At 49.8% G+C, this 17,465-nt stretch overlaps 1 protein-coding gene across 6 annotated transcripts in view; it reads left to right on the top strand.

The window, feature by feature from the left end:
- Window positions 1-213: 213 nt before the first annotated feature.
- The window catches only part of TACC2 (transforming acidic coiled-coil containing protein 2), a 128,017-nt gene continuing 110,765 nt past the window's right edge, over window positions 214-17,465 (top strand). For all 6 annotated transcript variants that reach the window (XM_064144232.1, XM_064144231.1, XM_064144230.1 and 3 more), the window contains exon 1: window positions 214-1,280. In XM_064144232.1, the coding sequence (XP_064000302.1) occupies window positions 223-1,280 (1,058 nt within the window). In that variant the 5' untranslated portion in view covers window positions 214-222. The remainder of the gene's footprint in view (window positions 1,281-17,465) is intronic.

Here is a 17,465-nt window from a genome sequence, read left to right as displayed (position 1 = left end):
GAGCAAGAGTTGTCTTTAGCTGCTGAGACTGCCTGCAAAGCTGACCAGGGCAGATCTCTGCAAGAAGAAAACACAGTGAGGGAGCTGCCAGCAGCAAGTCTTCAGGACACGGAGAAAAGCAGGCAGCCCAGCGGCTGCTCAGAAGCGGTTCCTAGGTTGGATGACACTGCACCTGCTGAACGTGCTCTGGAGGAGCTGCAGAAGCATCCAGAGAGCAGTGGGATGGAAAGAAAAGAAGGCGTCTGTGCTGGTGGCATTGATCCTGGATTGCTAATAAGCTTAGAGACAAAGCAGCAAGAGCTGGCTTCATTTGATGGGGCAGCAGCAGAGAACGTCCCCGCACGTTCTAACAGCAAGCAGCAAGCCTCTGTGGCTGCTACCTCCACAGGCGATGTGCAGGAGAACGACTTAGAAGATGCTGCTACCACAGAGGGAAACAACTTAATTGCAGAGTGTAAGGCAGGACCAGCTTCATCTGAAGAGGATGTAAGTCTTCCTGCTGAACAGCTCCAGGATCTTCAGCCAAATGAGCAGGAGGAAAGTGAGTACAGTGATCCAGATGTTGCCAAGAGCACCTCTGGCATGGCAGCTTCAGCACTTGTCCCGGGAGGAGCTTACAAATTGCCAGGCAATTTCACTGTGCCACCTGGGGAAAATCAGGAGACACACATCTGCAGCAACTTCCTGCATGACATTAAGCCTCAAAATGGCATGCAGATGACACAGGGTGAGGCAGTGAATATGAAATGCGTGGAAGCGCTGGAAGAAGAGTTGCAAGATGCACAGCAGGAGAAGAAAGAGGCAGAACATGGGTTAATAGAGTACTTAAAAAATGAAGTAAGCCAGGATGACTGCTTGCAAACTGGCTCTCAACTAGACTCCAGCCACACAGACGAGGGAGGTGCAGAAGAGAAGAGTGACACAGTGTTAAGCACGGCAAAGACAGGTAACAAAAAGGCTGGAGGCATCCCTGAAACAGGTACTGCAAGGATGTTAGTCACCGGTGAAGGTGACTTAGCTCTAATCACAAGCCCTGGAGAACAGGAGACAGCCCCGGACAAAAATCCCTCTCCAGCTGTTCCTGGGATGGAGCAGGGTGAGAGTCCTGCATGTACAGATCTCACTGCTGCTGAAAATCAGCCAAGCAAGAAGAATTCAGAACACGAAAGCTCACCGCAGGATGCCAAAGGAAAGCTCTCGGCGCTGGCATTAACTGAGCCTAAGAACATTGACCTGGATGAACTTCAGGACATGGCTGTGGCAGGATTACCTACTGAAAGGTATTTACTTTAAATTACTACATGAAATGGCTGTCAGGAGCCTGGGGCTTGGTAAGGATGCAGTCTTCAAGGTGGATGCCCAGCGTCTGGGTGGGCATGGCACTTGCTCTGCTCTGCAAACCTCTGTTGCTTTTAAGCGTGGATGATGCAGAGGGGTCCTAAGAGCTGAGAAGCAGTTCTTACCTGTTCCATCTGCTGTCCAGACTCCTGCCCTCACCTATGTGAGTTTGTTTACACTTCCCAGTGTTCATGCCTTGTAGCCTGAAGTTAGGCAAGCAATCAGCACCTTCCTAGCCTTGAGTTAGCAGGCTTTTGCCTAAGTTTAGGTGACCCAGTTAAATGAGACCTGCAGCATTGCCATGGTGGATTGCAGTACTTGAAAAGCAAGCCTAGAGTATAACCCAGTTACTCACACTTGACTCTCTAGGCCTCCCTCTTCCCCTCTTCCACAACAGAGCTGTACTGACAGTGCCTTTGATCCCTGGGTTATTCAGTGCTTCTAATGCCACGGGGTTGTTTCAGACGTGAAGTCTTCTTAGCTGGGATTTGTGGAGCCTGAGAGTTGTTTATTTTCCAGACCTAGCAGTAATTGCTTTAATAAAGTTAAAGAGTTTTCTTTTGAGGGTGGGGGGGAGGGGATGGGTTTCCACTTTGCTGTCTGAATTCTTAGTTGGCTGTGCAGTAAATTCAAAAGAATTATGACCTTAGAGGAGATGCTTTGCCTTCACTCTTGCTCTGTAACTTCAGCAGCCTTCCTGCCTGCTGGCCCTTCCCATCCCAGAGTAAGCAGCTATAGATGTCACTGCTAAGAGACCACAGAGGACTACAGTGGCCAAGCTGAACTATTTCAGACAACATAAACAAATGGTCTGCATAGATGGAATATTTATAAGCATTACCAACAAAATTTAGAGTAAGGAGGGAAAATGGTTTGCATTCCTTCAAGGTTAAAGTGATAAAACCACATCATAAGTGAAAATACCTGAAATGTTTCTGTGGTGGAAATGTTGTGTGGGGGGGGGGGGGGGGGGGGTGTGGAAGTTCTTCCTGCTGTGACTCTGGGACAGGAGCTGAGCCTGATCTAATTGTGTGAGTAAAATAAACCCTGGAGGAATATTAGAACTATTGGAAGTCTAAACAGCTATGTGACTTCCTCTTTAGGCATCTGAGAAATGAAAAGGAGATTGCTGCTATTTCTCTCTAGCTCCTTTCTTTTCATTTCCTTTTATACAAAGGGAGGGTTCACAGTGGGCAGCTTGGACATTACCAAACAAATTGCTGGCAAGATTTTGTTTCAGGAGCTGTAATGGGCTCTGGGGCAGCCCACGTGTGCCTTTGCCTGTGTTTTGGGTCAGGGTGGGTATCCTCCTTTACGTAAATACCTGTGGCAAGCAGGGCAGGGTTCTTGAAACAGCTGCTGGCAATTCGTGGCGTAGTTGCTTAATGCTTGCATATGCTTGAAGAATTCCTGGTCACCTGTTTTCCCAGCATGAGGCTCTGCATGCACAGGCAGCTGCTACTTTTGGGCTGCAGCTGTAAGTGCTGTCACACACACCCAAAGCTGTGCAGCCAAGCGTGGCCCCAGCCTTGTAGACTGCAACACAGGGGGACTCTCAGAGGCAGGGAGGGGGCTCTGCTTTCATAGGGCTTGTTCCTTAGAGGAACAGACTTGAGAGAAGCAGAAATCACAGAATCACAGACTGGCAGAGGCTGGAAGGGACCTCCAAAGCTCATCCAGTCCAACCCCACTGCCAGAGCAGGATCACCCAGAGCAGATCACACAGGAACACATCCACGTGTGTTTTGAGTATCTCCAGAGAGGGAGACTCCACACCCACCCTGGGCAGCCTGTTCCAGTGCTCTGGCACCCTCACAGGGAGAAAAATCCTCCTCATGTTTAAATGAAACTTCCTCTGCCTCAGCTTCCACACAGTGCTCCTTGTCCTGTCACTGGGCATCACCCAGCAGAGCCTGGCTCCAGCCTCCTGGCACTCACCTGCACATCTTTATAAACACTGCTGAGGTCACCTCTCAGTCTCCTCTTCTCCAAGCAGCACAGCCCCAGCTCCCTCAGGCTCTCTTTCTAACAGAGAAGTTCCATTCCCTTCATCATCTTTGTGGCTCTGTGCTGGACTCTTTCAAGCAGTTCTATGTCCCTCTTGAACTGGGGGGCCCAGAACTGGACACAGTATTCCAGATGTGGCCTCAGCAGGGCAGAGTAGAGGAGTAGGATGAACCTCTCTCGACCTACTAACCACAGCCCTTCTAATCCACCCCAGAATGGCATTGCCCTCCCTGGCCACCAGAGCACATTGCTGGCTCATGGTCAACTTCCCATCCAACAGGACCCCCAGATCCTTTTCCCCTTTGCTGCCTTCCACCAGGTCAGTCCCCAACCTCTAATGATCTCTGGGGTTGCTCTTTCCCATGTGCCAGACTCTACACTTGCTCTTGGTAAACTGAAGTATTAACAGAGTTGGCCAAGCTGCTTTCAGCATGTCCAACACACTGACCAGTCTGCTTTCCCTCTCAGCTCAGAGCATTCCAGGCTGTTTTCCACACTGTGTCTTCCAGTCACAACAGGAGTTGCTAAAAAGTGGTTTCCAGTTGTTCACTGCCCTGCAATCCCCACAGAGAATATGCTACAGTGGGCATTAAACAAACAAAAAAAAAAGGTGTGGGGATTTTGGAAAGGATTTCAGGGAGAAAGAATCCTCCCTAGCTTGCAAAGTAAATAGTAGTAAGAAGTATCTAAGATTTAGGAGAAGGAAATGGGAGGTTCTCCATTCTTTCAGCACTGTTTTCTCCTCCCTCCACTGCTTCTCCATAGCTCCATCCTTTAGAAGGTCTCTCAGGCTGAAACTCCACTGACCTGTGGGTGAGGGGGCAAAGTTGTGTGATCTGGCTCCTAAATCCCTGCAGAGGAAAAAGTGCAATTTCTTTTTCCCTTAGCCATGGCACTGGCATCAGTGTGGTCTTGTGATGAACAGTAGACCCAAGAACTCTCTGCAGTGACTCTTTTGCAAGTGGGGCAGTGGTCAACTAACAGGAGGAGCCTTGGTGTCTGAAGGCAATAGTGCAGCACCAATAACTTCCCAGGGAAACAACTGCATGTGAAAAGGACAAGTATTTTTGGAGGGGAGGTTGTGGCTGAAGCATTAGCCTCACCTCCCTGTGGAACTACAGCTGTGCTATTAACAGAAGCAGGGAAGGGTTGGATTTTGGCAAACCTGCCTGTCAGCACTGATAAGGAGTGAGAAATAACCCTTGCTTTTATGCTTTGGACATTTGTAGTCTCACTACTCAATCTGTGACTGACAACCACGTCTGGGCATCCAAATATCTCCTTCCCAATCTACTGCTGGGCATCTGCATTTGGCTGCCTTTGCCTTGGAAAGAAAGAGTGTCTAGAGGAAGTCCTTACACCTCGTGCCACTGAAATACTTCTGCTTGCAGCATGGGCTGATGGTGAGCAGAGCACAGGACAGCATCAGCAATGCTGGCTAAGTTTTAGGGGTGCATAGAGATGGCAACAGCAGCAGTTCCTGTCATCCAAGTGGCTGCTACGTGCAAGCTTCCACTGTCTCTTGGCAGCTGTTTGGAGTGGAGGCTGTGAAGTCATCCCCTTTACTCTGCTCTCCTGAGACCCCACCTGGAGTACTGTGTGCAGTTCTGGAGCCCCCGACACAAGGATGTGGAACTGTTGGAGTGAGTCCAGAGGAGGCCTTGAAGATGCTCAGAGGGCTGCAGCAGCTCTGCTATGAGGACAGGCTGAGGGAGTTTGGGCTCTGCAGCCTGGAGGAAAGAAGGATTTGAGGAGACCTTGGAGTAGCCTTCCATTATCTGAAGAGGACCTACAGGAAGGCTGGGGAGGGACTATTGACAAGGTCTTGTAATGACAGGATGAGGATGAATGGGTTTAAAGTGGCAGAGGGGAGATTGAAAGTGGATGTTAGGAAGAAGTTGTTTGCAGTGAGGGTGGTGAGACACTGGCACAGGTTGCCCAGGGAGGTTGTGGAACACACCTCCCTGGAGGTGTTCAAGGCCAGGTTGGATGAGCGACCTGTACTAGTGGGAGGTGTCCCTGCCTATGGCAGAGGGTTGAAACTGGATGAGCTTTGAGGTCCCTTCCAACCTAAACCATTCTGTGACAGCCTGGAATGTAGCAGGGCACTCTGCAGGCTTGGCCTTCCCACAGCTTCTGATGCTATTGCAGATTGGGTTGACTTGTTTGGAATCTTCTGCTGCAGAAGCAATCTTTATCTCATCCAGTCCATGCAAATCATCAGAGACGATTTCAGAGCTGCACTCATGCTCTGTGGTACCTGAGACCTTTCTGCCTGTCTGTTCCTCAACTTGTTTCCCATGGGTGGCACAGATAGGGCAAAGAGGCTATGGCACTGTGCTGCTCTGAGAACAAGTGTTTCCTAACAGTTCTGACACTGTTTAGGACTCCTCAGTTTAAGAGGGACAAGGATCTGCTGGAGAGAGTCCAAGGGAGGGCCACGAGGATGATGAGGGGACTGGAGCACTGCCTGATGAGGAGAGGCTGAGGGACCTGGGGCTGTTTAGTCTGCAGAAGAGAAGACTAAGAGGGGATCTAATAAATATCACAGTATCACAGTATCATCAGGGTTGGAGGAGACCTCACAGATCAAGTCCAACCCTTTACCACAGAGCTCAAGGCTAGACACAACTATCTGAGGGCTGGGGGTCAGGAGAGAGGGGACAGGCTCTGCTCACCTGCTCCCTGGGATAGGACAAGGAGTAATGGATGGAAGCTGCAGCACAGGAGCTTCCACCTTGACATAAGGGGGAATTTCTTGACTGGAAGGGTCCCAGAGCACTGTCACAGGCTGCCCAGAGAGGTTGTGGAGTCTCCTTCTCTGGAGCCTTACCAGGCCCTGTCTGGATGTGTTCCTATGTGACCTGAGCTAGATTGTGTGGCCCTGCTCTGGCAGGGCAGCTGGACTCAAAGATCTCTTTGGGTCCCCTTCCAACCCCTGACATCCTGTGCTCCTGTGACACTACAAGAGGGTACTCTCCCAGCTGTAGCACCGTATCGAAGGCACTGTCCTGTCACTGCCATGGCTGTGGGATTATCTCTGAAGAAAGGAGAGTTCTGCTACCTTGGCTCACACCACTTACAAATCTAAACAGTATTCTTATATGGCAAGCACATTGCAGCAGTTGGCACCAGCAAAGCTCCTTGAAAAACATTCTTTATGTCCTATGTATAGGTCAGACAAGATCTCTACAGTTGGTCCAGACATACTTTTGGATTTGCTTCATGCTTTGCTCTTGCCATTGGCAAGTTCAGCAAGAATGTTCCCTCCTTAGTAAGGACTGACTTGGTCTTTTGTCTGCATAACAAACAGAGTATTAAATATTCTAGCAGCCTTGCTGGATGAGGTGTGGAATGTAGAACTGCTTTTCAGATCAGTCAAGTGGGTTTTGAGCACTAAGGCTGTGTGTTGCTAGTGCCTGAATACAGGAGCTTGGAGTCAAAAGGAAACTTACCAAAGCAGTGATGGCACAGCTCAGTCTGGTTTTCATCTGCAAAATTAACTCAGGTGTACAGCATCTCAGGATCACAAAGCAAAGGGGAGGATAGCTGAGGGTGATTTGTACCTAATGAAATGCCCCAAATTCACCATGCTGCTTGCCTCTCCTGCCTTTCTCCCTGTGCAGCTCAGCCCCTGATCTTTATTTCTCTCCCATCTTACTGGCATTGCTGTCCTCAGCAGGTGCACCCCTTTGCACACTTCTGCTTTTGGAGAGCCAAGCAGCTCAGCCTGCAGCTACCAACTAAACTGCCTGGATGGGGAGTGCTGTGAGAACTGTGTCTGAGGGAAGTCTGATACTTCGTTGTTGGTGTGCAGCCTGGGGGAGAGGAGGCTTGGGCAGACCTCATTGCTGTCTACAACTACCTGAAGGGAGGCTGTAATCAGGTGGAGTTGGTCTCTTCTGCCAGGCAACCAGCTACAGAACAAGGGGACACAGTCTCAAGTTGTGCCAAGGGAGGTCTAGGCTGGATGTTAGGAGGAAGTTGTTGGCAGAGAGAGTGATTGGCATTGGAATGGGCTGCCCAGGGTCACTGGAGGTGTTCAAGATAAGAATGGATGGGCCACTTAGTGCCATGGTCTGGTTGATTGGCTAGGGCTGGGTGCTAGGTTGGAGTGGATGAGCTTGGAGGTCTCTTCCAGCCTGGTTAATTCTATGATTCTGTGATTCACCCTTACCCAGTGGACATCTCACTCTGCCTTCTAAGAAATAAAATCTGCTTCTAAGGGATGGCACTGAGCAAGCAGACCACACTTTAAGGCAGTGCCTAAGGCAGTGTAAAACCTTTCTGAACTGCTGGCTTGACAGTGTGCCCTGTTGTAGTAAAATACCAGTGGAAAATTAGGACTGAGATACCCTGGTAGCTATTATTTTCTATTTCATTGATATATTCCATTGTAGCCTTCCATTACCTGAAGGGGGCTACAAGAAAGCTGGGGAGGGACTTTTTAGAGTGTTGGGTAGTGATAGGACTGAGGGGAGTGGAACAAAGCTAGAGGAGGTGAGATTTAGATTAGAAATTACAAAGAAGTTCTTCACCATGAGGGTGGTGAAACACTGAAACAGGTTGCCCAAGGAGGTGTTTAAAGCCAGGCTGGATGTAGCTCTGGGCAACTTGATGAATCCAATACTGCCACATGCACCTTGGTGGGTGCAATCCCAAGCAGAACTCCAGGCTGGGTGGGGAATGGCTGAGAGCAGCCCTGAGGAAAGGACCTGGGGGTCTGGAGTGATGAAAAGCTCAACATGAGCCTGCAGTGTGAGTGCAGCCCAGACACAACCCTGTGCTGGGCTGCAGCAAGAGCAGTGTGGGCAGCAGGGCAAGGGAGGGGATTCTGCCCCTTGGCTCTGCTCTCCTCAGACCTCACCTGGAGTACTGTGTGCAGCTCTGGAGCCCCCAACACAAGAAGGACATGGAAGTGTTGGAGCCAGTCCAGAGGAGGCTACAAAGATGCTGAGAGGGCTGCAGCAGCTCTGCTATGAGGACAGGCTGAGAGAGTTGGGGCTCTGCAGCCTGGAGAAAGGAAGGCTTCAAGGAGACCTTATAGTAGCCTTCCAGTATGTGAAAGGGACCTACAGAAAGGCTGGGGAGGGACTATTGACAAGGTCTTGTAATGACAGGATGAGGAGGAATGGGTTTAAAGTGGCAGAGGGGAGATTGAAAGTGGATGTTAGGAAGAAGTTGTTGACAGTGAGAGTGGTGAGACATTGGCACAGGTTGCCCAAGGAGGTGTTCAGGACAAGGTTGCCTTGAGCAACCTGTTCTAGTGGGAGATGTCCCTGCCTATGGTAGGAGGTTGGAACTGGATGAGCTTTGAGGTCCCTTCCAACCTAAACCATTCTGTGATTCTATGAAATCCAGCATGGATGCTGCAGTACTTGGTCCAGCATCAGGACAAGCAGTTTAGCATCAGTTTTAGTCTCCTTTTCTTACCAAGTTAAGAGTTACTTTAGGATGCCTATTTTATTTTCCCTGTTTAGCTTTCACAGAGAGAGTGATTTGCCATTGGAATGGGCTGCCCAGGAGGTGGTGGAGTCACAGTCCCTGGAGGTCTTCAAGCAAAGCCTGGATGAGGCACTTAGTGCCATGGTCTGGTTGACTGGCTAGGGCTGGGTGCTAGGTTGGCCTGAATGATCTTGGAGGTCTCTTCCAACCTGGTTGATTCCATAACCTTCCATAACCTTTCCCCAGCTGTATTTTCCAACCTTGTTCCTTCCAAGCAAGCTGCCTACTTTCTGCAAATGGTTTTCATACATCTTGCAGACCCTCAGATTTTCCCTGCTCCAATTCTGCATTGCCTGCTTTCTTGCAAAATGGGATAGCAGGGAGCTAGTTCCACTGTCCCTGTTTCTAATAGCATATGCAAAGCAGAAGTAGCCTCAGCTTTGAACCCCACCGAGGGCAGCCTGAGAACAGCAATTACAGACCCAAGCATGTTCTCCATGACTTGGATGTGGCTTCCTTCCAGTTTTCCTGCATCTTGGCATGCTTGTGTTGCACGAGGACTTCCCCACAGAGGCTCTTCTGGAGATGCGGCTGAGGAGCCAGAACTCTCTGTACTTGCCTCACCCTTTGCTTGCTGTTTTTCTTCCCTCTGCCTTTTCAGCTGATGTCCTCAGGGCCTGTCCTATCAGTGCTGGGCAAGGAGCAGGGAAGGCCACATGTGCATTGCTAACAGCAGGTGGGACATGCTCTGGAATGCCCAGGTGGCCAAGGAGGCCAGTGGCAGCCTGGCTGGGATTAAAAATGCTGTGTCCAGCAGGAGCAGGGAGGTGATTGTCCCCTTGGACTCTGCTCTGGTGAGGCCACACCTCGAGTGTTGTGTTCAGTTTTGGGCATCTCAATACAAGAGAGATGTGGAGGTGCTGGAGCAGGTCTAGAGAAGGGCAACAAAGCTGGGGAAGGGCCTGGAGAATAAATCTGGTGAGGAGCGACTGAGGGAGCTGGGGATGGTTAGTGTGAGGAAGAGGAGGCTGAGGGCAGACCTCATTGCTGTCTGCTGCTACCTGAAGGGACATTGTGGAGAAGCTGCTGCTGGTCTCTTCTCCAGGTAATTGGAGACAGAACAAGGGGGAATGGCCTCAAGCTGAGGCTGGGGAGGTTTAGATTGGACATGAGGAAATAGTTTTTCCTGGAGAGAGTGGTCAGGGACTGGAATGAGCTGCCCAGGGAGGTGGTGGAGTCACCCAGCCTGGCTGTGTTTAAGAGTTGTTTGTGGTGCTTAGGGCTATGGTTTAATGTGAATCTTGCAGAGTAGGGTTCTAGGTTGGACTTGGTGATGCTGAGGGGCTTTGCCAGCCAGGATGCTTCTGTGATTTCTGTAGAATAGTCATAACCTGTCACATACATCTGCTTGGGTTTATTCTTCTCACCTTGGCAGGTCTCTTCCTACAGCAGAGTGTCATTGGCCTATAAGAAGCTCTGCATCTCAAACTGCAATAAGTGTAGAGGCAATGCCATTGTGGGGGGGATTAGAGGGGCTAGTAGGTCCAGAGAGGTTCTCCTGCCCCTCTAATCTGCCCTGGTGAGGCTGCATCTGGCGTAATGTGTCCGGTTCTGGGCCCCCCTAGTTCAAGAGTGACATAGAACTGCTTGAGAGAGTCCAGCACAGAGCCACAAAGATGATGAAGGGAATGGAAAATCTCTGTTATGAGGAGAGCCTGAGGGAGCTGGGGCTGTGCTCCTTGGAGAGGAGGAGACTGAGAGGTGACATCAATGGTTATCAGTATGTAAAGGTGAGTGGCAGAAGGCTGGAGCCAGGCTCTGCTGGGTGATGCCCGATGCCAGCACAAGGGGCACTGGGTGGAAGCTGAGGCAGAGGAAGTTTCATTTAAACATGAGGAGGATTTTTTTCCCTGTGAGAGTGCCAGAACCCTGGAACAGGCTGCCATGGAGGGTTGTGGAGTCTCCCTCTCTGGAGATATTCAAAACCTGCCTGGATGTGTTCCTGTGTGATCTGCTCTGGGTGATCCTGCTGTGGCAGGAGGGTTGGACTGGATGAGCTTTGGAGGTCCCTTCCAGCCTCTGACATTCTGTGATTCTGATTCTGTGAACTGCTGCATGCCACCATTCTGTGTTTTGTCAGCCCTAGAATGTTCTGTTAATCCTCTTTTCCTTGCTGAAATGTGCTTGGGATCTCCTCTCAGATGAAGAAATCTTCTTCTTTTTACTCAGGATTAATCCTTCCTCTTCTCTGCTCAGTACCTGCCCTAATGACTCATGCTCCTCAGCGAAATAACCAGCTGGCCAGAAGCACCCTCAGACTCTAATGTCACTAATTTACTTGTACTCTCCTTCTGAAACAGCTGTGTGAGGCTGCAGCCTACCCTGAAAGCCAGCGAATGCTGAGCCAAAATCCCTGCACAAGTGCACTGATAGCAGCAAAGAATTTGGCCCCAAGCCTCTAACAGATGAGCTGGAGAGAATGCTGTGCAGCCCTGAGGTGCATTTTCACCCAGCCTGTCCTACAAGGAGTGTGCTCCCCTTTGTGCTGCCTCCATGCAGCAAGGGGGGTGCTGAGAGAAAATCAAAGGATGCCAATGAGCCGTGGGGAGCACACAAGTAGGATTTAACTGCCCTGGCCTGAACCACCTGGAGTTTTCCAGCCTCAGACACGTAAAGCTTGGCCTCTCTTTGTACAAGGTGCTCTGAAAAGAGTGGTGAAACTGGTGAGAGGCCTGGAGCACAGCCCTGTGAGGAGAGGCTGAGGGAGCTGGGGGTGTGCAGCCTGCAGAAGAGGAGGCTCAGGGCAGAGCTCATTGCTGCCTACAACTAACTGCAGGGAGGCTGTAGCCAGGTGGGGTTGGGCTCTTCTGCCAGGCAACCAGCAACAGAACAAGGAGACACAGCCTCAAGTTGTGCCAGGGCAGGTCTAGGCTGGATGTTAGGAGGAAGTTGTTGTCAGAGAGAGTGATTGGCATTGGAATGGGCTGCCCAGGGAGGTGGTGGAGTTGCTGTCCCTGGAGCTGTTCAAGACAAGCCTGCATGAGGCACTCAGTGCCATGGTCTGGTTGATTGGATAGGGCTGGGTGCTAGGTTGGCCTGGATGAGCTTGGAGGTCTCTTCCAACCTGCTTGATTCTATGATTTTATGAAAAACACAGCCCATGGAAGTGAAACTCATCACAGTGCCTTTTTTATTCTTCTTCAGCCCATTTCCCCCCCCCCCCCCCCCCAGCTCCTTTGCCTAAGGAAACACAAACAGTGTAATCAATAGAGGCTTTTTTTTTAAAGGCACTCAAGAGCTTATGTAAAATCTTTGGAATTTGTTAGCATGATAACATTGTTATGCTCTCCTAGCTGATAGAAATATCAAAGCCAGCTAAGAATAACTCTGCAGCAGACAGAGAGGATTGGATTTGCTTCCTGGAATGAAAGCAAGGAGCACGTAGGATTGCTCAGTTTCTAACGACTCAGGAAGAAAAACTTTAGCTGCCCTGAAAATAAATGGACATTTAAAACATCCATCTCTTACCTCCCATATTGCTAAATGACTCAAAGTATAGACCTAGTTTTGATTAATATTTAAGAGTCTCCAAGGTTTTCCACAGCTTTCTGTGTTTGAATGCTGCGAGGGTACCTCAAACTTGTGCTGTTTGCATTACTCTTCAAATCCTGTTCTTCTGGGTAAAACTTGAAATGGGCTTGGTTTGCTAGAGAAAGTGAGTGGTGAAATACTGAAACAGGCTGCCCAGAGATGGGGCTGAGGCCCCAGCCCTGGAGATATTCAAGGTCAGACTTGATGTGGCCCCGAGCAACATGATCTGGTTGGTAATGTCCCTGCTGACTGCAGGGGGGCTGGACAAGGTGACCTTTGATGGTCCCTTCCAACCTGCTGCATTCTGTGACAGACTGCTTGAGAGAGTCCAGCACAGAGCCACAAAGATGATGAAGGGAACAGAACATTTCTTTTAGGAGGAGAGCCTGAGGCAGCTGGGGCTGTGCTGCTTGGAGAGGAGACTGAGAGGTGACCTCAGGAATGGTTAATAAATACATAAAGGTGAGTGCCAGGAGACTGGAGCCAGGCTCTGCTGGGTGATGCCCACTGACAGGACAAGAGGCAATGGTGGGAGCTGAGGCATAGAAAGTTTCATTCAAACATGAGGAGGACTTTTTCCTCTGTGAGGGTGACAGAACCCTGGAACAGGCTGCCATAGTGGGGTTGTGGAGTCTCCCTCTCTGGAGATACTCAAAACACACGTGGATGTGTTCCTGTGTGATCTGCTCTGGGTGATCCTGCTCTGGCAGGGGGGTTGGACTGGATGAGCTTTGGAGGTCCCTTCCAGCCTCTGACATTCTGTGATTCTGTGATTTCTGCATCACTGCTGTTTGTGAGCCTTTTAGTCTAGCCTGGGGTTTTCTGAAAATCAACCTATCCCATCTCTTGGCTCCTCCAAAATGCAAGGAGTTAACATTAAACTTCTCTTTTTTTTTTAACCAAGCAGAAGGTTAAGGTAAAAGTCAGTGAATTTAAAGAGCCAACCCTCTCAAAGCTCTGCCAGTAAAAATCGTTGGGAATTGTACAACCTAATTTTCACCTACCACAAGTGATGGTTGTGGGCAATTTGTATGTGGAAAGTGCTGGAAATAGAAAGTTCAGGTGTTTACTTCAGAGGTGGTTTGGGTGCCTCAGCCAGTCTGCTCTGCAGCTAATTGGCTCTGTGGCTTTGCAGAGCCTGTGACTGGGAGCCTCTGAGTAGGAAATGCAAAAGAGAACCAACCTCCTCTTCAGCTCTCAGCCAGCTGCAGTGTGTTTATGGGGTTGTCCTTGCTGCAAATGGGCATTAAGTGTCGACAAAGAACAATTCAGACATCACACATACGTTTTCTTAGGGCTGCATCATGCAACTGATCTTTGTCATGCAGGATAAATCCAGGCCTTGCTGTCTTGATAGTTTTTCTGCAGGTTGATCATAACTGCTGTAGCCTTTGTATGTGCTGATAGGCAGTGATGACCTCAGTTTAAAGAGCTTTGTTTTCATGCTTACAGGTTAGATTTTAGCAATCTGATAGGAATTCATCCTGTGTTCCCCCCCCAAAAACAACCCAAAGCCAAATAGAATGGAAGTTTGGAAGGGTTGGTTGGTTGGGTTCTTTCAACACTGAATTTAACCACCCTTCCAAGGTAATTTGAGGCCTTGAGCAACCTGTTTTAGTGGGAGGTGTCCCTGCCATAGGCAGGGGATTGGAACTAGAAGATCTTTGAGGTCCCTTCCAACCTAAACTCTTCTATGATTCTATGTTTCTAATTTCATGAGGGTCTCATAGAAGGGTTTTTTGGTGCAAGCTAACACCTTCCCTTTTTCCCCCTCTCCACCCCAAGTACTTTGGTTTGGCAAAAGTGAGATGGCTTATAGGGAGAACCCTCAGCCTGAATTCACAAGACCTAGGCAGAGTGGGTCAGCAGTGGAAGGTTTCACCAGGTGCCCACCCACAGTCTTAAAGCAGCCTGCTCATGTGCCACAGCCCAAAGGGCAGGGGCTCTAGTGACATGTCTGATGTTACAGCCCAGGCTTCTGAAAACACAACCATCAGGAATGTCCTGGGATCCAGCACTGCTGGAGGTACCCAACCAAAGTAATTCACCTTCCCATCCTCCTGAGTGTAGGGTAAAAACATCACATGCCTGAGGAAAACATTCATGCTCTGCCCCCCAGCACCAGGTGGAAGGTATCTCTGGAGAGGTTCCAAACCTGCCTGGACATTGTGATGCTGTGCAGCCTGCTGTAGCAGGAGTCTTGGACTGGATGATCTCCAGAGGTCCCTTCCAGCCCTCACCCTGCTGTGATGCACCTACATAAGGTCAGGCAATTGCAGCATCACCACAGGAACATTTTGGTACCTGTGTCATGAAGCACACAAGCTTGCCAACTACAAAGATCCTCACTTATTTCAGGGTTTACCTTCACCCTTAGGACTGCAAGCTGAATTCTCCCACATAGCTTAGTAAATGTTGTTTTCATGGACACATACATGTGGGAAAAAAGAAAAGGTGGGGATCAGGTCCAGAGAAAATCCTTTGCCCAAATGCAAAATACTGATTGAGATTCTTTAAAGATGCTTGGGATCTACACTAACAAAACCCCAACAGTTCCCTCCAGTATAAGGCATCTTGATGTTTTCTGGGCTTTCTCTGAGGCCACAACTATTCCCTGGAAGCTAGGGAAGGGCCCAAAGCCCAGCAGGGCCATCCTGCAAGACGTCTGCTGCCACTGAGTCCTTCTCATCAGCATGCTCAGGGCTCCTCTCCAGCTCTGGCCCTCCGGAGAAATCTTTTGCAAGACTTTTTTTGGCTGCTCTTTGATCTGTGGGCTGCCAGCCCCAGCCAGACAGCCTGTCACTGCAGGCTGCAGCCTCAAAGTCAGCCCCTGTCCTGTAATTGTCTCCCCAGCCTTGCTGGGACGTTGCTTATCTCTTGTTTTCCTGTTGCTTTTCAGCTCCTTTCCTCTCTCTCCTCCCCCAGGCCTTCTATTTAGGCAGATTAATTAACTCTCCCAGGAAAATCAGGTAATCAAGCACACCTCCACTGCGAGCTGGAGTTACTGCCTGTCAGTTTCCCTGCGTTTAAGTAGCAGAGGGCACTGGGAGGAAAGTGGAAGTGGTTTTGTGGCAAAGGTGGGTTGGAGTTGCTCAGCAGTAGATGAAAGGGATTTGGTGCAGCAAGAGGCTAATGAATAAACAGGGCAAGGTTTGAGCAAAATGACCATTTCCTGCCAGAAGGGCTGGAGTCAGTCTGTTAGCAGAAGTGTGGCCAGGCTGTGTCCATGGCTTTGTGCCAGCCTGAAGTGCTGCTTGTAGAGAAACCCAACATTTATTGTAATGAGTCCTACTCTCTCCAGGCTCTCCCTCCTCCTCCTCCTTAGGGCTGCTATACCTGCAGAAGCTATTTGTGCAATGGTTTCCAGATGACAAAAGAGTTTAATTCCCCTCCCCATAAATGAGAGGATGGCTGAGTGCCTGTACCTGTATCAGACATCACGGCAACATTTTCCATGCCTGGTTTCCTGCTGCTTGGGAGGCAGGATGTGAGAGGGCTGCTCTCCTCAGAAACTTTAACTCTCTGCTTGATCCTAATCCTTGCTGCCACAGTGGATGCTACTGGCTCCTGCTTCTGCAGCTAAGGGAACTCGGAAGCGAAGCTGGAGATGGGTAGGTTCAGGATGGAGGTGAGGAGGAAGTTGTTGAGCATGAGAGTGGTGAGAGGCTGGAATGGGTTGCCCAGGGAGGTGGTTGAGGCCCTCTCCCTGGAGGTGTTTAAAGCCAGGCTGGACGAGGCTGTGGCCAGCCTGATCTAGGGCAGGGTGTCCCTGGCCATGGCAGGGGGTTGGAACTGGCTGATCCTTGTGGTGCCTTCCAACCCTGACTGATTCTATGATTCTGTGAACTCACCACATGGTATTATCCTGTCTGTGGTGTGAGCCCCTTGGTGAGCCACACCGTGCAGCCCAGAGTTGGTAGCCTACATGATCACCCCTTGCAGTATCTGATTTGGTCTCTGGGAGTCATCTGGTTTATTCTGTTGCCTGTACATGCATCCCAGTTGTTAAAAGCAGGGGGAAATCCCTGTCACCTGCTTTCAGCTTGGATGGGAAAGTAATGTAACCTGCTCAAAACTCTGTTCCCTCCTTTTGCTCACAGAAAATCAAACAAAGGCTAGAAGAAGCAGCAGTTCAGGAGTCAAACAATAACAATTAACAAATCAATTAATATCATAGGCTTAGTTCTGGATGGTTTGAGAGGTCCAGCTGGTATCATCGCTGTACCCTAACCCTGAAAAGAGATGCACAGTCCTGCCCAGAGCTGGCCTGGGCTCTGCAGAGGAGGAAATGTCACTTTTGCCACCTGGGCAGGCATGGCTGGCACCACAGCCGACTGCCCAAGGTGCACAGGAGGTCAGCTGGGGAACTAACACAGCTAAATCAAGTCTCGGGAGCCAGGGGATTTTATCTGAAATACCACAGCTGGGCGTTTGGTAAGCAATGAGTCTACCAACTGCCTTGCTGAGAGAGAGATACTGCAGACCTTTAGTCTCTAGTCCTCCTAGGATATGTTATCAGCATGATAATGATCTCCCTGGGCAGAGACTCGGTTAATTACTAGGAGGGTGCTGGCAGCTTGCATAGGCAGTTTGGTACACCCCCAATGCAGGACTTAATTACCTGTGAAGCCATTCTTTTGTGTGGTGATAAACCCACAGGAAACCCCAGAGATTCAGAAGGGCACCCAGCTAATTAATTAAAGCCACTCCATTTTCTTGCAGGTCAAGAAACCTGGAAGCAAAGCCTTGTGACTTGAGCTACAGGTTAACACAAGAATAGGAACAAAAAGGCTTGGTTCAGCTTTACAGCCATGAACAGAGTTTTGCTGGAAGCCATTTGATCAGGGACCGTTGTGACAGGACAAGGGGTGCTGGCTTTAAACTAAAAGAGGGGAGATTTAGACTTGATGGAAGGGAGAAATGAGAGTGGTGAAACGCTGACCCAGGTTGCCCAGGGAGGTGGTAGATTTGCCACTGGAATGGGCTGCCCAGGGAGGTGGTGGAGTTGCTGTCCCTGGAGGTGTTCAAGAAAAGCCTGGCTGGGGCACTTAGTGCCATGGTCTGGTTGATTGGATAGGACTGTA

This window comes from Pogoniulus pusillus, chromosome 6, assembly GCF_015220805.1.
Source record: "Pogoniulus pusillus isolate bPogPus1 chromosome 6, bPogPus1.pri, whole genome shotgun sequence".
In the NCBI taxonomy this organism is placed as follows: Eukaryota; Metazoa; Chordata; class Aves; order Piciformes; family Lybiidae; genus Pogoniulus; species Pogoniulus pusillus.
This window is presented reverse-complemented; position numbering and strand designations above follow the sequence as displayed.